The 22,380-nt window shown below is 31.7% G+C and overlaps 1 protein-coding gene across 1 annotated transcript; it reads left to right on the forward strand.

Annotated features, from left to right (window-relative positions):
* The first annotated feature begins 3,277 nt into the window (after positions 1–3,277).
* LOC136233349 (DUF724 domain-containing protein 3-like) lies at positions 3,278–6,913 on the forward strand. Its single transcript, XM_066022982.1, has 4 exons — positions 3,278–3,915; positions 4,010–4,393; positions 5,533–5,851; positions 6,077–6,913. The coding sequence occupies exons 1-4, from the start codon at positions 3,421–3,423 to the stop codon at positions 6,712–6,714; spliced, it is 1,836 nt and encodes a 611-aa protein (XP_065879054.1). The 5' UTR covers positions 3,278–3,420; the 3' UTR covers positions 6,715–6,913.
* Positions 6,914–22,380: the final 15,467 nt, after the last annotated feature.

Consider the following 22,380-nt stretch of genomic DNA (forward strand, 5'->3'; position numbering starts at 1 on the left):
ACCAAGGTTTTGCATAGTTTCACTAAGCGATTCACAGAGTTTTGCCCACCTTTTACCAAGGTTTATAAATTTTCACTAAGGTTTCAATAAGTTTGACGACGTTTTAATAAGTTTGATAAAAGTTTCATAAGGTTTTAGAGTGTTAGAGTAGTTAATAGAATGAATGGGAAGGGATAGCGAAGGTTAAAATTTGATACTCTTAACAATATTATACGAAATATCTTTTACATCTGGATCAATGTCATCTTTCGGATCCCGCAGATTCAGGGGAACTGTTTGATCTGAAAAAATGAATACTCGTTAAAGATGCGAATGGTAGCCTTCGACCACATGGGGAATACCCACTGTTTGTTCCACTAGCCATACGATTGGGAAAGGGGAACCGCTGGATTAAGATAAACGAATGTGTAAAGAACGTGAGGTACATGATAGAATGCGCTGCTTGACAACTCAGAAACATGAATACCTTAGGTCCAATGAAATGAGAACATCTGACAGACAGCATGCTTGCTATGTGATAGGGTGCACCACCTGAAAAAATTGCAATATGGACATGGCAGAGCCAACCGAAGGTTGACATGTTTTCGATTAGTCATTAGGACACATTCATAGAATGACGATAGTTACCATTGACAACCACTATAAATGGATAAGGTATATGATCCATATGAGGTATGTAAAATACATTAGTTTTCAATATTCTTATTATCTTCAACCTCTCATCAATCTTGCTTGATTTAAGCATATCTCTGACTAGTTGCTGTTCTTAATGGAAAAAAACTTAAGTCATGGAATTTCTATTACATTCCAATAAAATAATATATTGCATCTAAACATAGTAATAGATTTTTAATATAATAATACAAAAGTCTCTTCAAGATGCTTTAAAGACTTAATGCATCATTTGTCAATTTATTCAAAAAAAAAAAAAAAGACTCATTGAACTTTTAAAATTTCCTGAAAGATCCTTGAACTTGCTTAAAATATTCTGATAGTCCATCAATTTACTTAAAATATATTCAACTAATCATTAAATTGCAAAAGAAGTAAGTTATATGCAAAAAAAATAAAATAAAATAAAAAAAAATGTGTTGCACGAGTCTTGAAATATTATTATATAATTTACATAATAGATTAAAACATTTTAAAAATGAAGTTTTTACTTTCCCAACCGTAGAACTTGTACTATCTAATATTAGAACTTCATACTTCGATCTTGATCATTTTCCTTTTTCAAAGTGCCTGCAATGCAGTTTTCTGATACAACTTACTTTTTTGCAACCAAGTGTTTCATTGATTATATTTTAATTTGTTGAAATTATAAACTTATAATTAATAGTGTTTAATTTGGTTCAGTGTATTGTCCAAGAGTCATTTCTGTATCTGTATTTATAGAGTGTCCAAGAGTTATTCTGTATCTGTGTCTATATCTGTATTTATAGTGAGTTAATGTTGTTTACCAAGAGTTATGTTTGTAATCTATAAATACCTATCAATACAAGTAGTAAGGCAAGAGAATTAGAAAGAGAATTTTCTTCCATCAATTATACACTTCCTCTCTTACCTGTGAAAGTTTATTTATTTGATCCAACAAATTGGTATCAGAGCCAGACAAAAATTCTCCTGAAATTTGAGAATAATGGTGAAAAGAGAAATCGCCATTGATTCGTGCCCAGATTTGGAAAGCTATTCGCTTATGCATAGATGACATCAAAGAACAAGTTGATTCTTTGACCTTTGAGGAGATCAGGAGGTTTTTGGAGAAGGAATTGGGATTGGAGAAATATACATTGGATGGACGGAAGAAATTTGTCATGCAATGTTTGGTGGAATCCTTAGAAAATGATGATGATGAGAATTTTGAGGATTTAGGAGAAATTGGTGAAAGACATGCGAAGGTACAAGAACATGTATCTGATGATGAGGAGAAAATGGAAGATTCTCCTGTGATGGGTCTTTTGCCAGAAATTGATCCAGTCAGTAAGAAAAAAGAAGTTCCAAGTAAGTTTAACATTAGCAAGGCCATGATGAAGAGAGTGTCCTATATTAAAGCCAATTATGAGGAACTTACAACGGTCCGTCTTTGTCGACTGTTAGAGGAAGATATGAGAATTGAGAAATTTGCACTTGATCCATTCAACAAATATATAAGCAATCATATAAATGACGTATTGCAATGGGCTGATGAGAATTCAGAGTCTTCAGACAGAGACGACGATCAGGACGAAGATGAAGTAAAACCAATCAACGCATCAAGCAAGAAGCAAAGCAAGTTTATGGAAGAAGCAGCGAAAGACAACAGCAGTGCGAAAGGCACCGAGAATGCCTCTAATGATAGCCATTTTCAATCATCTGCTCATCAATATGTCAAGGAAAAGGAAGTTTCAACACCAGCTTATGGTAAAGATGTTGAGATCAAAAGTGAGACCGAGCTAATGAAAGAACTGAATGACATATTTTCAAAAGAAATCAAGGAAGTTAAAAAGAGAAAGGAAAGAGTGAAAGAAGTCGAGGGCATTGACATAAGTAATATTGTGTCAAATTCACATAGAAGATACATTAGTCATATCCCTCATCCATACCCCAAAATACAAGTTGACGATAATAATAGTGATGTTGATGGTACTGACGATGATGATGAGAAAGAAGAAAATGATGGAGATAAGAATGTCGATGATGGAATACTCCGTGAAAAGGTCAATAACAATCAAATTCGAAGAAAACGATGGAGATAATAATGGGAATGACGAAAGCTCAGAGTGAAGAGGTCAATAACGATGAAGTTCGAAAATGTAGCAAATTAAGAACTGTTATTGGTGTTACTAAGAGATAAAAAAATTATAAGTTTAAGGGGGTGTGTTGAAATAATAAACTTATAATTAATAATGTTTAATTTGGTTCAGTGTATTGTCCAAGAGTCATTTCTGTATCTGTATTTATAGAGTGTCCAAGAGTTATTTTGTATCTGTGTCTATATCTGTATTTATAGTGAGTTAATGTTGTTTACCAAGAGTTATATTTGTAATCTATAAATACCTATAGAGAATTTTCTTCCATCAATTTTACTCTTCCTCTCTTACATGTGAAAGTTTATTTATTTGATCCAACATAATTTTAAACAATTTAGATCAGAAGCCAATCAATTTCTTTTCTTAACAAGTTCAACTATTAAGCCTTATATAAAAAAGCCCAAAACAAGTTCAAATGTTGATGGGTTTTTTCATGGTAAGGCCCAAAACATGAAAAAATATATAAATAACCCCCAATGCATGTTGCTGAAACCTGAACATCATTGAAAAACATTTTATTTGATTTGATTTGTCTTGTCAGTCCTTCCTTTGCATGTCTCATAATTCAAGTTTGAGTTTAAGTTAGAGCACCAACAGAACAGAACCCACACTTGAAAGAATAATAGTCATCATGCCGAGAACTCCAAGAGGAAGAGGAAGAGCTTCCATGGCGTCCTCCAAGATGCCATTTTTAAGCAAAGAAACAAAGGTAGAAGTGAGCAGCGACGATGAAGGCTTCAAAGGAGCATGGTACAGAGCCAAGATAATCCAAAACCCACCTGAAAGAAAAAGAAAAAACCAAATCTTTGTTGAATACGAAGATTTACTCGACGAAACAGACCCAAATAAACCCCTAATTGAAAGTGTAAACACTTGTTTCATCAGACCTCTTCCTCCACCGCCTCTCCCTAACCAGACATATCAGCCACACGACGTCGTTGACGCATTCCACCGTGATGGCTGGTGGAAAGGAGTGGTCACTCATGTTCAGCTCTCAAAAGATAACAAAACAACTTACAATGTAGTCTTTGAAACCCCACCTGAACGCTTCACTTTTTCCTCTCAGCATCTCAGGTTTCACCTGGATTGGAGCCATGGAGAATGGGTTCAACCCCCTAAACAGATGGTAAGATTGTTAATCTAATCTAGCTGTTTTTTTCAATTGAAGTCTTGTTCTTGATTTTTGATACTGATTTTTGTTTGATTGGGGGTTTTGGAAGAGGATGAAAGGGTTAGGGTTTTTTAAAGGAATGCATGTTGAAGTGAATGACACAGATGCTTGGTTTTCAGCAAGTGTTGTTGATGAAGTTGGGTTTAATTCATTCTTGGTAGAGTATGATCATAACAATGTCAGAGAGATTATTGATTCATTCCATATTAGGAGTGTTCCTCCTAAATTGGTTGTTGAAAGTTTTGAAATTTTGGAAGTTGTGGAGGGTTTCCATGATTCTTGTTGGAAGATTGGTACTATTTCTCAGATTCTGAAAGAGGGGAGATATGTTGTGCTTTTGAAGTCAGAAGATGAGGTTTTGGAGTTGGATCAGTCACTCATAAGGCCACATCTACTTTGGTTCAATGGCAGATGGGTTTCTTTGTGCAATAGGGTATGTTTTTCTGTCACTTTCTCTCAATTTCAGTCCAAAATCATGAAATGTTTACTATTTTGAACTCTTTTTGGGTCTAATTGATGTTGTGAGATAAGTTGAAGGACCAAATGTACCAAAGTTAGTGACTTTCTTGGAGTATGATACTTGCATGCCTTGTTCTATTTGTATGCTTACATTATCTTGATGAATGTGTGATACTTTTCCCGTGAACAACTTCTGATTGAAAGTTTTTGAAAAAATAATATTTGCTTTTCTTGTGAAATGCAATATTAGTCTGTTTTGTTTTGGACTATTGTGGAAGTTGTCAGACCATCGTGAGTAACAGCTGTATTTTCTTAGCTGTATCCACTTGTTACTTACTTACATAGGGAATGATAAGAAAATACAGATAAATTAATTTGTACTCTCTCCATTCTTTTTTATATGTCGTTTAAGGTTGTTCACCAAGACCAATGCAATATTAATGAGGCTATTAAAATGACTAATGTACTCTTAATACTTTTTCCCAGATCTCTACTTTCTATGTAAAATTTCTCTCTCTTATTAATTTTTAGGGCTTAATTAAGATAATTTGCATTAATAACTATATCTCTCTTACCATAAATAGGGGCAAATTAGAGAAAGCATTGTAAAAAGTGCATTGATAATACAAAACGACATATAAAAATGAACAAATTAAAAAGTCCAAAACGTCATATAATAAAAAACGGAGGGAGTATTTTCTTTCATTCCCTAGGTAAGTAACAGCTGGATACAGCTAAGGTCAGAGACTGATAAGAAAATATCAATGTTACTCACAGTGGTCTGACAACTTCCACAATAGTCCAAAATAAATACAGACTTGAAATGTTATTATATAATTCACAAAATAAATGAAAACAAATTAAATAGAAAGTTCTTACTTGCTCAACTGTTAAACCTGCCCTCTTTCTCATATTAGAACCTCGTACCCCGACTTTGGTCGTTTCACTTTTCCAAGACGCATGCAATAATGAGTCAATCAAGCATTTTAGACAAATTTAGAGACGGATGATGTATTAAGCCAAATAATATTGTTGATGTTTTAATGACAACATTTGTTAAGTTGCTATAGCAGAATAACTTGTGCACAACTAAGAAAATGGACTTTGTTTCAGGAAATACCAAACATAACACAATGTGAAGAACAATCAACACATGTTGATAATACTGCAAAACACTCTCAAGAGAAGAAGAAATCTTCTGTTAAGAAGTTGAGGAAGAATTCAACCCCTCTTACTACAAACTCCACAACTAATAAACTGAACAAGACATCTCCTGAAAAAGAGGAGACACTTGCAAGCTATTTCCACAAGCTAAGAATGGAAAATGCTCCCAACCGTTGCTTATCTCCCGAAGAATCTCGTCCAATCGCGATGTTAACCAACACGACTAATATTCAAAAAGAATGTAATGCATTTGGGCAGCAAGATAAAGGTATTACTATGTTTTGTGAATGATTAATGTATCACATTTTGCGGTGGTTTTCAACTGGTCAGCCAGTCACCATTAGATCTAGGAGGTGTGAATCTAAGCTTTACGATGATTTTAATCTCCACCACATGATTTTAATAAGCTTCAATCTAACGGTGATCGACCAAATTCACTTGGTCAGTCACTGGCTGTACATTCTGTGCTTAGATATGGTTGTCTTTCTTTCAGGGGATGCTGAAAATTTGAAGCAATCTAATGTGATAAATGTTGAAGCAAGCAGTGAGCTAATGAAGAAGCACGAGATGCCTTTCAAAAAGACCTTATCGCTTTGGGAGAATGTTGATTCGCTACAAGTTTTCAAATCGCTCCCACAGAAAGCACATTTCAGTCCTTTGTTGAAACACAACGAGGCAATCCGCGAAGTGTATGCTATTAGTAATATGTTCAACTTTGCTAGTTTGGTGGAGAAGGTATCGAAGTTGCAAATTGAGGAGTGTAGAAGTGTTTTTGACAGCTATTCGAAAGCTCTTGGCGATCTTGAAATGTATGGATTTGATGTTAAGGCGGTGGTGGATCGGATTAACAAGCTGTTGTTAATCAAAATTAGGCAAGAAAAGGCGAAGAATGAATGGAAAGATTTAGATAGTCAGATCGTGGGATGTGATTGCAATAAAGCAAAATTGAAGGACGAAGTTAATGAAATTGAGAAAATGATTCGGGAGTTAGAAGAGAAACGAGCAATGAAAATGAAGGTGATGGATGATTCTGAAAGAAAGATTCTAGAAAAGGATGCTAAGAGATTGAATGAAGAAATATTGAATTTGAAGCATAAGTTTGAAGCTGAAGCTGCTGCACCTTGGTACTGATTTGTAAGAAGAAAGACTAGGGAGAGATAGATGTAGCAACACTTGAGAAAATTAGGCTTGTCAACTTTGTGTGTTTTAAGGGATTTTCCATCCCTACCCAAATAATTAATTAAGTTCTTCATTATCTAACTTGAAGTTGGGTTTTAAACTAGCGGTAGCGTTCACATGTTCATTTACCATTAGATTTAGGTTCATTATAATCATACAGTGGAGATTCAAAGCATTTTAAAGTGTAGATTTAGTGAGCCTAGATGTAACGATGATTTAGTTATTCAGGGTCCAGGTAAACCTTACGGACTAACTAAAACCAATAGAATGGAAATGAGGAGGACTTGGGATCCCTATCTTAAGTCGTATGAATTTTGTTAAAAGGATTAATGCATCATTTCCTTAACTTTTTGATTCTGAACTTCTTGATTGGTTTCTGAACTTTCAAAATGGACTGATAGTCTTTACAACTTGCATAAAATATGTAGATAGCTTTCTCAACTTGTATAAAATGATCATTTAATTACTCAGTTGTAAAAAAAAAGAGAAATAAGTTATGTGGAAGGTACTTTGCGCGCGCTTTGGAAAAGTAAAACGACCAATGTCGGAATATGAGATTCTAATATCAGAGAAAACAAGTTTTACAATTGAGCGATTAAGAATTTCTTTGTTAATATGTTTTAATCTATTGTGTGAAATTTCATGCAACACACCTTATACATCCAACATATATTTTTTCAATCGAGTGATTAATCATTACATTTTATACAAGTTAAGGAGGACTATTCAAACATTTTATATAAGTTAAGGTGAGTATCGAGATATTTTGAAAGTTGAAATGCCAATTAAATATTTTGGAGAAGATCAGAGAAAATGATAAAGATATATTAAGCCTTTTAAAAATAAGCAAACACTGTTATGTCTTATATGTTGTTTCATAAGAAATTAGTGTGTTCTAAATAAAACTTGCAATGACTTACTGCTTCTGCTTACGATTTATCTCCGATATTACTTGGTTTGGTAACATCTCTCAATAAACCGTAAAGCATTAATTTTTGTGAAAACTTATATTATGAGGCTGCACTATTCGATTAGGGGCGTTTGGTTTGGGGTCTTTAGGAATGGGAATGGGAGGGTTTCATTCCCTTTGTTCTTGTTTGTTTACAAAAAAAACTCATTTCCTTTACCCACTTTAGGTTAAGCCATTACCCCCATGCCCTCTAGAAAATTGGATTCCCTTTACCCCGTTCCATTTCCTAAACATATCAAAACACATAGGGGAATTAATGGTTATTCCTTTCCTTTCCTTTAATTTCCCTTTCTTGATTCCTTTTCCCTTACCCCTTGTGAACCAAACGCCCCCTAAGTCTAGTTAAGTAAGTTTCGTACGGGTAAGTCTCTCAATCAACTATTAACCCATTTAGTTTTTACTCACACAAACATTAAACATGCTTTACTAATTTTGTTGTTAAACCAATAAAACCAATATTGTCACAACCAGGCCGGATATCAAATGAGATTTGTAGCTAGGTTATAAGTCACGTGCTTGATTTAACTAAATGACTCGGGTTTATAAGATTGGATGACGCAATAAATCATATATATATAGTTAATTTAAAATTATAAAATAGGTACAAATCACTTGGAAATTGAAATTGTTTTTTTTTCAACTGCAACCTAATAAATTCTATTGATTCATTACTGGGAAAATTATAAAATTGGATGAAATGAGAGACTGATTTACATATTTAGTCCATTTACACAACTCATTATCTATCTAGACTATTTTTTGTGACTTTTCCAAAATACCCTTAATATATATATAACACTTAGAAATTTTTTAGTCTTTCTTCTTTCTCCCTTCCGTCTAACTTCGCATATTTCGCAATATGCAAAGTATGCGAAGTTAATATTTTGCTTCTGAACATGAATCTAATTTTCATATTTCGCAATATGCGAAGCATGCAAAGACAATACTAATTCGCAGAATAATTTTTATTTTCGCAGATTTCGCAATATGCAAAGTAAAAAGACATGTTTTAAGCAGTATTATCTTCGCATACTTCGCATATTGCGAAATATGCGAAGTGGTATATAACAAAAAAAGCATAACAACAAGGGTGCAACAATAATTCTAATATTAAAATGATAACATTATCAAAATTTACAACAAGATTGCAATAATAACAACATTAAAATCATAACATTATCAAAATTTACAACAATAATTCAAAACCTAAACCCTAAATCCCAGAAGCGAAGAAAAATCGGCGGAATAAGCGTCCTTTTGAGATGAGAAATGGAACCCCAAGTTTGAGAAATGAATCCAAAGTTTGTGGTGATTTTTCTTTTCTTTTCAGGAAAGAATCCAAGATTAATCGGCAGGTTCACACCCCTACATCCTAGTACACCCCTTTGTATTCAAGCTAAATGGGTACTTGAATTTGATATTATGTATTCAACCACCTTCACAAAATTAAGTCAAGTTAGAAAAAAAAAGGGACGATTTGGCTTCGCGAAAGAAGAATACGCGAAGTCTGCGAAGAGAATTGAACAGCAAAAGAACGATTTGACTTCGCGAAAACAGAATACGCGAAGTTTGCGAAGAGAAATGTAACAGTAAACAGACGATTTTACTTTGCGAAAGCAGAATACACGAAGTCGGCGAAGGTAAAAATCATGAACATTTCTCTTCGCAGACTTCGCGGAATCTGGTTTCGTGAAGTAAAATCGTCTGTTTCAGCCTCTTTTTCCTTGCAGACCTTCGCAAAACTCATTTCTGGAAGTCATTTTATGGAGAGAAAAAATGAAGAGAAAATAATAGATACTTACATTTTTCTGCCTTTACCATTGAAATCGTTAATAATCATATGATAAACGCAAAAAAATACGAAGAACAATATCGAATAACGATGTCTTCGATCCGCACAAGAAGAAAGAAACTAAGAGACAAAAAGAAACAGGAAGATAAAAAACCATGGCTTAATTTTCTAAAAATAGGAAGATGAAGAATCAAAAGATAAAGAGAGGAAGAAAACTAACTTATAAATTCATAATAATTAACTAAATTTACATAGTTGGTAGTTATGGAGTTCATCTCTAAACTTCATATTCATTATAGCAATTTAAACAAAGTAGGAAGATAAATGAAAAACGGTAGAACATTAATTGATATAATGAACTGAATAAATATCAATGCATCCGAGGATGCAGAAAATGCAACCTAATTTTAATTGGGTCCCACTTTTATTTTTAGAAGGTGAAACGTGTTTAGGTTGACCGGTCATTTTTGTACAACATATGTGTACTTTACTCTAAGGACCAGGGCCGGCTTTAGGGAGAGACTGTATAGGTGGCCGTTTAGGGCCTTCGATTTACAGGGCCTCTGATCGTAATTTGTTTCAAATTTGATAATTATTAAGATTTCTATAGTTAAAAAGTATATAAATTTAGATTTATAATAAAATGTAGTGCTAGGCTGATTGGTAAATGAATAATAGGGCCTTTTGTATTCGATTATTTGGACCAATATTTTTTTTCACATTTTCTCTTATTTTTTCTTTTTTTCTATTGACAACGCTTGTACTGAATTATTATTTTGTTATTATAGTGATTTTTAAATTTTTTATTATTTTATAAATTACAAGACGAAATTCACTTATGAATTACAATTTGTAATTTGTATAAAATGTTATTTAGATTCTGATTTATTTAAAATTTTAATATTTAGCCACTAATTTATTATTTGATCACATTTAGACTATAAACTATTTAAATTGATAAAGTTTCACTCAATTTTGAGTATTCCTTGGATCATCATTTTTTTGTTCCCATTTTCTCTTATTTTTTTCATTCTTTCTTTTAACAACATATGTACTGATTTTTTCTGAATTTTTTTTCATATTTGAAAACAATGTATAAACTATTATTTTGTTATTGTAGTGATTTTTAAATTTTTTATTTTTTATAAATTACAAGATGAAATGCACTTGTAAAATGGTGTAAAATATTATTTAGACTCTGATTTATTTAAAATTTTAATATTTGACCACTAATTTATTATCTGGTCACATTTGGACCATAAACTGTTCAAATTGATTAAATTCAACTTAATTTTGATGAAGTCTTGATAAAATCATTTCTTTATGATATGTGGTGATATTTTGACATATGGATTTGACATGCCGTACGTTTTAAAGTTTATTTATCAAAATAATTAATGAGATTAAAACAAGAAAACAAATCTCTAAACTAAAATTTATCAAGTCTAGTTGTCAAATTACAGTGTTCTAAAAACCGGCCAAGGCGGCCGCCTAGGCGGGGGTTTTTAGAACACCGTCCCGATTTTCACTAATCGGGCGGTATGAATCGGTTGACCGATTTTTTGCTGTCTAGACGGTCTCAGGCGGTCCTAGGCGGGTCTAGGCGGCTCCTAGGCGGTCCCAGGCGGCTTCCAGGCAGTCTTTTTGAAAAAATTGATCCTTAAATTTTATGTCAACTTTTTTAATTTTAAAAAAATATTAAATAACAAAAAAAAAAACCTTAACTATTAAATTTATTTTTAAGAATATTAATTTAATTTTATTTTGACATATTTTGTTATAAATATTATTTTATTGATCTATTTGTTATTTTTTTTAAGGACATTAACATAAATAAAATTAAAATATGTATGTTTTTCTATCCTAAATATTTTCTATTATTATTTTTACATAGTATAATTCATATATTAATAATTCATATATTAATGGTATTTATATAATGCTTTATTTAATAAATAATAAATAAATATAAAAAATACAAATCCGATTAATCCCGATTAATGACTGATTAATCGTCGATTAATCACTGATTAATTGCTGATTAATCACTGATTAATCGCCGATTAACCAGTAAGGGCCCTCTCCGCCCAACTTAGATGAAATTTCACTAATTGGGATAATTCAGTGGCCAAATGATAAAACTTTGGATAAATCAGGCGCCAAATTACAAGATTCTTTGGATCAATCGATATTTTAAGCCTATAATTCATAATAAAACGCGACTCAACCAATCTTTAATCACCAAGATAAATTCTTCTCATTCTTTCCATAGAATCTTGATATTAGGTTCGAGTTCGGCCGTCCAAGATTAATTTCTAGGATTTCCTGAACTTTGTCGTCTGCTTGCTTCTCTCATGACTGGTGAGAAGAAACTTAATTTTACATATATAAAATAAAACTTGATTTTATATATACAAAAACAAGACGAATAATAATTTTTTAGTTTTAGGTTATTATTATATGACTTGAATTGCAGTTAATAATATATTGGTTTTACTATTTACTATTTATTATTTCTAAAATAGTATTAAATTTAGATATGAGAAAAAGTACACAATGTGCCTAGGACCTCGAAAATGCTGAAGACGCCTCTGCTAAGGATGGGTGGGTTATTATAACCCACCTTATTACAACCCATAAAAACTAGTTTTTATGGGTTATAATGAGTTATATGAGATTTAATGGTTTATGAATTTCATATTGAGTGGTTTATTATAAACCATCTAAAAACTTATCCAATCTACTCAACCCATATAAATTTTCAACTCTCTCATTGTATTCTATTATGAATAATTTTGTTGAAAAATTATTTATATAAAAAAAAATATTGTAGACACGTAGTATGTATATATATATATATATATATATATATATATATATATATATATATATATATATATATATATATATATATATATAGCTATTTGTGTTTTTTTCATTAACCAATAAAAAAATACACAACAAAATGTTCCACATAAAATAAAAATCAAATATTAACAGAATTCTGAAATTCTAGAAATATGGAATTCCATAAAATTCTCAAATTCTAGAAAATTATGAGATTCCATAAAATTCTGAGATTCCAATTATCTGGAATGTTAGAAAAAAAGAGTAAAAGAAGAAATAGAAGAGAGAATAAAAAAGTGACAAAAAGATTTCTCAAAAATACCCCTCAATTTTAACGGTGTTAAGGGATTTGTTGCGTTTTTGCTAACGGCAAAAACCACATGGTTTGATTGGGGCAAAAAGAATCACATGTACTTATCTATGAAAACGTGAAACCATATGTTTTTTTAAAATTAATCTAAGTTTTGATCTAACGATGGTTGGGCAAATTCATTTAGTCAAACACTAACCATGTGAAAACCACGGTTGGTGACAACCAACGTAATATGAGATTTAAAATTTTTAAATTGATAACTTCTTCTAATTCTTCCAAGTTCAATTATATTACGCCATGCAGATTAATGAAATAAAGGATATTCACAAAATTTGTATAAAAGAAAAACGAGAAATGAAAAAATAAGACAAATGAAAAAATAGAAAACTAAGGAACAAAAATTAAATAGAAATAATGGAAAAATATGAGGCAATAGAAGAAAAGCTGGAAAAATAAAAAATGAAAAAAAACAGAAAAATTAGGTAAAAACGATAATAGTATTCTAGTTGAAACGTAAGGATATATAAAAATTTGTATTATAAAAATGTATGAATGATATTAATATTATAAAAAAAATAAACATAGAAAAAAGAAAATAAATTAGTTCATGGATTGAGAAGTTAGTCACATCCATATAGTCTAATCACCAATATAACTCAACTCATCCCCGTTCGTCTAAAAACAATTAACATAACTCAACATAACCCATCCAACCCAAATTGAAACACCCCTATAGTCTATTAATTAATAAACTTAACTTAACTATAAATCCCTACTATACCTTTGAAAACATTATTTATAGACACCACATGTCTCTACATGTCTCTAATATTCGCAATTTTTATCACTGATAAACACCATATCACCACATCTATTATATATCAGTTCAATTTATAATTTTAAAATTGGGTATCAAATCTAAGAATTTAGGACATGAATGTGACATCAAATGATCTTGTGCTATGGATTACAAAGTAGAAAGAACTTGGAAAAGGCAGAAGTATATTAATCTTTGGGGTTCGTATTTTGAACTTTAAAATTCATAATTTTCGAAATAGCCAAATGCCTAAAGTAGCTATTAAATGTTTTTTTTATGGGTTCAGTGAGTTGTGACTAATTGAGAGTTAGAATCAATAACTAATTTTTTTTTCCTATGGTCATTTGTTATTTTATTTTGAATTAAAAAGTAATGAAATATTATAGTAATTAAAAAAAATCAAGTATATATACGATCTTTCGAGTTGAGCTTAAGGAAACTCAAGTCAAAATGGTCTATTAATGTCTCGAACCGAGCTTGAATAGTTTGCGAGCTAAGCCTACATGCAAAGGATCATACTTACGATTTATAAAATAGGCCGGGTGGACCTAGCATGGCCCAGCTAGACCATGTAAGAAAAATTAAATGTTATTTCAAAAAAAAATTAAATGTAGGGTTTTCCGACGTGTAAGGAGGGTCGACCAACCCTCCCAGGCGCAGCTAGCTCCGTCCCTGATATCACCTCATTAAATTAACATGCAACATTATCAAAAATTAATATTTCAATTTCTTTTGGCCAACTTTATAAAACACACAAGCTTTTTAATGGGAAAATTACACAGAAATTCATCTTTTAAAAATTATTTAAACTATATCAAGTCATAATTTTGGATTATATCAAACTAGTAAAATCAGTACTTTTAATATATTTTAAGAATTAGAATTTATAAATTAGAAGTTTAGAATATATTTTTTAGGGTTTATGATTTATGAATTGGAGTTTAGAATTTTTAAATTATGGTGTAAAATCATAATATATAGAAAATAATGATATATTAAGAATTAAGTTTGGTGATATGATTTAATTGTAATTTTGTATTTTTTTTTTTTTTTTTGAATAAGTGCTAACTTTGTTTTTTTATTGAAAGGAATAACTGCTAACTTGATATTCATGTATTTGACTCAATTCCAATCTACTTATATCCATACTCTGATGGGTTCGTGAATTGTTGGTCTTTTAAAAGTAGGAAGAAGATTTTTTTTTTAAAAAGCAAAAAACATCATGAGTCCCGATCTTTTATTTTTTTTATATTTTAAGTTTTCGATTTTTTTTATACATATTAAAACCCGATCAATAAACTTTTAGTTGTTAATTTAGTTAACAGTAAATATTTAATTTATATTTTATTTCATTTATATTTGAAATTATTTACAGTTCGAAAATAAAAATTTTACAATTTTTTTATAGCCACATTATACGTATTAAAAACTATTTTAAACTGTTAAAAATTAAAATTTTAACTCTATATAAATGAAAAATACTATATTAACCCTGTTTTATGTTCAAACTATCTTTTATAGTTATCTGAAACTTAACTTACTGTATCAAAAATATAAAAAATAAAAGATGCTTTTTTGCCATTTTTGATGCAATGAAACAAAACAAAACATGGAAATGAAAATGATGCTTCCCAAAAATGGAAAGTGTCTATTTTTGCATATAAAGACAAATGGGGGAAGAAGAAGAAGACATATTACATGTTATGTTATTGAGCTTGCTTGATGCTTAATTAATTATTGCTTATTACTACACACCATTATCAATTTATGGTAATTCTATACTAACTAATTATACCTTTTTTTGTATCTAAATTTAATTACTCAATTAATAATTGAGAAGAGCTTGCGGTTCATTTGTGTGCCACGTTTTTTGAAAAATAAAATCTTTTTTCTTTTAAAGAAAAAAAAAATCTTAAATAACGATTAATATTTTAAAATTATAGTAGGTATTGCATGTTAATTACTTTGTCCAATCCATCAAATCAACAAATAAAGGTTGTTGATGAGATGCCATGAGCACACGAGTCTGAGATTGGGAGCTGAGTCTGATTTATACGTTTTGTGAAGGTAATGAGGCTGCTGATTGGATGACGAACTTCGCAGGGTCATTTCCTTTGGGTCATCACGAGTGTGATGTGCCTCCTGTAGATCTCCAGACTATTCTTCGTGGAGATTGGCTTGGCCTAATAGGTCATTAATTAGTTTTTTTTTTCTTGTTTTGTTTGGGTTTTCACCCTCCTCCGATTACCAACAAAAAAAACAAATAAATGTACTTTAGTATTTGCTCTTAATTAAATTTTCTTTTGGGAAAATTATAAAATTGGATCAAATGAGAGACTCATTTATATATTTAGACCACTTATCCAACCTATTACGTATCTAAACTATATTATTGTGACTTTCCCAAAATACCCCAATATTTCATTTTCCCCTTTCCCTTCCTCTTCCATTTGCACGGTTCTCCTTCCTCTTCCCAGACCTTTCATCTTCCTCTCTTTTTTTATATTGAAAAATTTGTATCAATTTTTTCATCACAAGGTCTGCTTCTTCCTCTATTTATCTCTTGATTTTTCATCTTCCTATTTCTTTTAGTCTGTTGGTTTCTTTCTTCTTGTGCGAATCGAATGTATAATTATTCAACATTGTTCTTCGTGTTTTTCTGTGCTTATCATATAATTATTGTTGATTTCAATCGTAAAAATAGTAAATTACTCTTGAAAAAGGATAAAATCATTCATTCTTTTTATATCTCTATATATTTTATCATTGAATTTACCATTGGAGTTAATGTATTAGTAAATTTGACGATTAGAACAATAATTTTACTCTAATTAGTAATTACTCTATCAATATATATTTTTTTTTGAAAGAGTTGAGTGTATTTTCTGAAAAATAAAAAAACATAGAGTACGTATTTTGAATTAAATTTTAATTGTGCACGTAGGCATTTAATTAAGATGCTTTTGTCTGCATTATAGTGCATAAATAAATAATCAAATATCGAGAAGCATGGCCCACGTTTTATGAAGCATCACTAGTTGACTTTTACATAGACCATGTGATTCCGATCAAAGTCAATCCTATGGTAGTAAACCCTATTTTACTGTTGATTACAACTATTTAACCATGCTTATGACATTTACTTTTGGCAAAAGGTCAAAACTTAAAAAAAAAAAAAAAATTGTTAATTAAATTTCTAGGCTTTTGAATTTGGAATCTTAACTATTGATCAATATAATTATGCACATTAAATTTTGTATTAATTATAAATATAAAACTAGGTTAAAAAATAATAATTATTCCTCCTCACCTCATTTTTCTTCTCCCCCCACCCCAAACTGCCAACCTTCCTTTTGTCTCTCTTCCTCTTTGCTGCTGTCTAGTTGAGGAGAAAGAAGGAAGTCCACCCACCGTTAGGGCTGTAAATGAACAGAGCCGCTCATGAGCGGCTCGGTGATCGGCTCGATAAAAGCTCGACTCGACTCGATTTATAAATGAGTCGCTCGTGAACACGATTTACTGGCTCGATTCGTAAACGAGTCAAGCTTGAGCAGACCAAAGCTCGGCTCGAAAGCTCGCGAGCAGGCTCGATTAGAACATTTATGAATAAATTTTAGTTTTGTAGAAAACTATATAGTTTTATGTTAGTTCACAAATATCTAAACTTAATATTATTTCATTTGCTATTAGATGAGTTCGTTCACAAACATAATAAATGAGTAATATAATATTCACATGCACCTTAATGACCAAGTAAATTTGGTCATTCACCGTTAGATCTAAGCTTATTAAATCTAAGTCTTAGGATGTTTTAAATCTCCGCCTTAAGATTCTAATAAGCCTAGATCTAACGATAAATGACCAAATTCTGTATGGTCATTAAGGTGCATGTGATCAGGACTGTAAATGAGTAATATACGAACTATTTGTGAGCATCTTGATTATTTATTTACGAACTTTCCTTGTGAGCTTGTTTATGTACACAATTAAAAGTTATTTGCGAGAAAACTTCACAAATATAATTAACAATTTACTCACAAACAATTCATGGTTAGATAATTTTCTTAATGAATCAAGTCCAAAAGAGGATTTTGGACTCGAAACAAGCTCGAAGCTCGGCTCAAGCTCGTTGAGCAAGCCAAAGCTCGGCTCGGGCTCGAGCTCGTTAATTTTATAGCGAGCCGAGCTTGAACAGGCCAAAGCTCGGCTCGGCTCGGCACGATTACAGCCCTACCCACCGTTTTTGTTTTTCTATTTTCATTTTCGTAGTTGTTTTTCCTTTTATTTGTGTCGGTTTTTTTATTTGGATCCTATATATTTTATCGGATCTCTAGATCCGTTTGAACTGCGTCTGTTGGCTAAAATCTTTGCTTTTGTAACCTTTTTCTATTTTAGCAAAGGCAGAAACAGTAGATCTTATCCGTAGATCACTAGATCTACGTGGTTGCAAAAGAAATGACTTAGATCCAAAGGTTCAGAATGATTCAAATGTTGAAGATTGGATTAGAGTTGCTTTGAGGCGAATTTGGAGTTACGATCACTATATGTTTCAACTATTGTTTATGTTTGATTTACCTTTAATGAGTTTTTTTTTCTTTTAGTAGTCACTTTCTTGCCCTAGTGGACCATGTATTAGACTTAGCATATATGTACGTGAGGTTTTATTCCTTATTAATTTTATGTTGTACTTACAATTTTATTACTTAATGAAATATTAGCATTATTATAAAAAAAATAGTTCAACTTTTTTTACATATATAATGAGATTATAAAAAAAATGTAAATTCTAATTTAAGATTAACTCTTGAACGAGTGAATTTAAGATTGATTCAAATTCTACATGCTCATTAAGGTGCATGTGACCAAGACTGTTATATCAAATATATACAAGTTGAGAATATAACAACATTGGTACATAAGGTTCAACCATCAAACATTTTTTTATCAAAATATAAATCATCACCATTGGCGGATACAGAATTGCTCGATTGATGAAGCTAGTTTTATACTTGCGGAAGTCCAAAAAAAAAATTCAACGACATAAAATGTACCTACCAATAATTCCAATAAAAGATAGATTAAAAAATATACAAAAAATCTTTTTTACATATACTGGTAATTTTTTCTTGTTAATAGAAGGTAATGAACTACTAACAACATTAGAACTACTGATAGGTGGCAAAAATATCATTCGAGATGTCATTTTTTGAAAATGTTGCAAAATTACTTCATCTTCGATATTCATAAAAATTATTTTCTCAATGTAACCCATCAAATAATTCGCAAGCAAATCATCTCCCATTCGGTTCCGCAAATCGATATTGATAATGTTTATCGCAGAAATACATCTTTCAACTGTGGTTATTGCAACATGTAATACCAATGCTAACTCGATACACTAAATGATAAATAATGTGAATTTTCTTTTTCACCATCTGCTTTGCAATCTCACCAATATCATAAAAGCTGCACAATGTTTCATTCAGTCTTACATCAGTAATGTAGTTTTGAAGCTGATGTTGAAGCTCAATCAACTCAAAGAAAGGAAAATCTTTTGAATATAACCCAAAAAGATAGAGTAATTTTTCATGATCAAAATTAGCAAATGAGACACATTATGCACATAAGTAATTCTGAACTTGTCTTGGTGAAACGTTTGTTCAACGCTTCAGCAATAGCATCATCAATAACCTACAGATAAAAAATAGTTCACAATTAAATGTGATACGAATTTATGACGATGAGGTTGATTTAAATCAACAAAGAGATTCTCAAGCTAAACTTGAAGGATCTGTGAAATTCCTAATATTCACGAGCTAAACTCGTAGGAATCAAAGATCCCCATTGATAAGAGGGATGAACCCTAATACTTCTCAAATAGAGAATAATTTTTTATTGATAAAAGTTGCTCATTACAAAGAAATTGATGAATTTATATCATCTTCAAAACCTAAATGATAAATTAAATAAAAGCCAAATTATATAACTAATTAAAGGAATAATATTAAAGGTAAAATAGGGTAAGTATAAAGGGGTGGAAAGTTTATAAATAGAGTGGTGGCATGAGTTGTAAATAAGGAGTGACAAAGTTGTAATTAGGAGAAAGCTAGAGTGAAGGGCAAGACTAATTTGTAAGGCTCTTTAAAAAATCCACACGGGTTGTGGATTTCAAAATGAGAAGCATGAGCTTTTATTTAGATCGACTTGATTTTTCACACGGCGTGTGGGTTCCATTTTCACATAAATGACATTCTCTTTGCTTCGGTGTGTTTTCCCTTAGACTCGGCTTCTTCCACCACTTGTCTCCTGTCATCATACACTCCTTCTTGAAAAAGAACTTGACCTCAAGTTACTTGTTCAGTATGGAAGAAACTCGTAAATCTTGAACGGATTCAAAACTCGCATTGTCTAACTCACTCTCATCATAATCAAGTTCATCATTTCTTTCTAACTCATTCTCGGATTGGTTCTCTTCTTTATCAATCTCCTCTTCGAGTTCATCTTTTTCAAATTGATTACCCTCTTCGTCAACAACCCAATCTTTCCCAATGACCTGTCGCTTCCATCCGCTCCTCCCCATAGTTCAAGCCGGTTACTCCATTTGCCAAGTTTCCCAACTCAAATGACATGCCACATCCCAACATGGTTGAGCCACCACTACAACCATCAACCTCCACACATAAATTGATTTTATAACTCTCCTCAAAGTGATTATCAAGCCTAAATTCGCTCTTCACTTCTTCAAGATTAAGGTTCTCACCTTCCTTAAATATAGAAGTGAAAATTTGTCTAAGAGGCATTTCATCAAACACATAGTGTGCACCCTTTTCAACTTGAGCTTCCTCTATGTTCCTACATATTATATATGAATTCGAGTTCTCATTCACAATTTCATTACCCACAAACTCACAATGAGAATTTAAATCATAATTAACACCACAAACATCCAGCTTCTCACTAGTAATTTAGTTACCTATGAAATTGAAAATTTAGGCTTCACCTATTGAATAAGTAATAGAGGAAAGATTGGTGGTGAATCTTTAGAAGGCAACATTGGGTCTTTTCCATTCTTCTACGATGAGCTCTATGGCATCTTCGCTAGGTTCTTCGGGTTCCTCTTTATAATCTTTCCATGTTTTCTCACGTCTTTCTCATTGTCTCAGCAAGCTCGAGCTCCATCTCCCTTACTTTGGCCTGCCAATCTTCAAGCCTTTTGGATGCAACTTCCATTAATTCTTGCGATAAACTCAGTTGAACCATTATCAAAGAAGTCTCGGGTTAGAAAAATGATCGGCTCTGATACCAACTAATACAAATTTACGATGATAGGGTTGATTTTGATCTTAAATCAACAAAGAGATTCTCAAGCTAAACTTGAAGGAGCCGTGAAACACCTAATATTCATGAGCTAAACCTGTAAGATCCTAATTGATAAGAGGCATGAATCCTAATACTTCTCAAAGAGAAAATAGTTTTTGATTGATAAAAGTTACTCATTACAAAGAAACAGATGAATTTATATCATCTTCAAAACCTAAATGACAAATTAAAGCCAAATTACATAATTAATTAAAGGGATAAGGTTAAGGGTAAAATGGGATAAGGGTAAAGGGGTGGTAAGCTTGTAAATAAAGTAGTTGCATGAGTTGTAAATAAGGCGTGGCAAAGTTATAATTAGGAGGAAGCTGGAGTAAGGGGCAAGACTGATTTGTAAGGCTCTTTAAAAAGTCCATACAAAATATAGAAATACCCACACGGCGTGTGGGATTTATATTCGACATATATTTGGTCATTTTCGTAGTCCACACATTGTGTGGGAATAGCCACATGGCGTGTGAATTTCAAAATAAGAAGTATGAGCTTTTCTTTAGATCCACAAAATGTGTGCGTTTTCCATATGGTGTATGGGCTCTATTTTCACATAAATGGCATTCTCTTTGCTTCGTTGTATTGCCCTTTGGACCTGGCTTCTTCCACCACTCGTCTCCTCTCATTTAGTTGACTGGATGTCCGCATCAAAATGTGTCATTTCTATTATTTCATCAAATAAAATGAAGAGAAATCAAATATCTCATAAAGGTTTCCGCACAAAAATGATGGTGATATTTTTTTTTTGCTGCTCTATCAATAAAACATCTAATACGACATTAAATAACATCCTCCATATTAGGCACATGTATTTCTCATGCATTACAAAAAAAAAAAAATCATTGACTTCTTTCAACAATTGAGTGGGTTGATATTTGGAAATTGGTGGAGTGAAGTGGAAATCGATACGACTGGCAGAGACATATTCCTTTGAGAGAGAGAGAAATAGAAATAAAAGAGAGAGGTAAAGAAGTCGTTTTGGCCCTTTCTAGGCAAACTCTTTTTTGAGGCAGTCGGGCTTGAAAGCAGGGATGACTCAATAGATTTATTTAGGGGTGTTATTTTAGCAATCCACTCAGAATCTCAGAGAACAAGGGCGCCGGAACCACCCCTATTAGAGCCTATACTCTCAAACCTTCCTATCTTCGCCTCTAATGATCATTGTTGTATAATAGATAGAAATAAGGTATATCATTATCTTTAAGCTCTCTCAATCTTCATACTTTCACCAAATTCTGATTTAAGAATCAAAGTACAAACGTCGACCATTAACACTTTATATTACAGATAATCCTATATGAAAGATCAATTAGCGAATTCTCAATATAAAATATAAGTTGAGAATGTAAATAGCGTTTATAATATTCAGCCATTATAGACGTTATAACTACATTGGTGGATCGATAGAAACATAGACGATGACATCATATAAATAATATGAGAATACACATGTCCTCATCTTAGACTAACAGGAACATCCGAATCAACGTGAGCCGTCTGATTAAACTAAA

The sequence above is a fragment of the Euphorbia lathyris genome, chromosome 6 (genome assembly GCF_963576675.1).
Source record: "Euphorbia lathyris chromosome 6, ddEupLath1.1, whole genome shotgun sequence".
In the NCBI taxonomy this organism is placed as follows: Eukaryota; Viridiplantae; Streptophyta; class Magnoliopsida; order Malpighiales; family Euphorbiaceae; genus Euphorbia; species Euphorbia lathyris.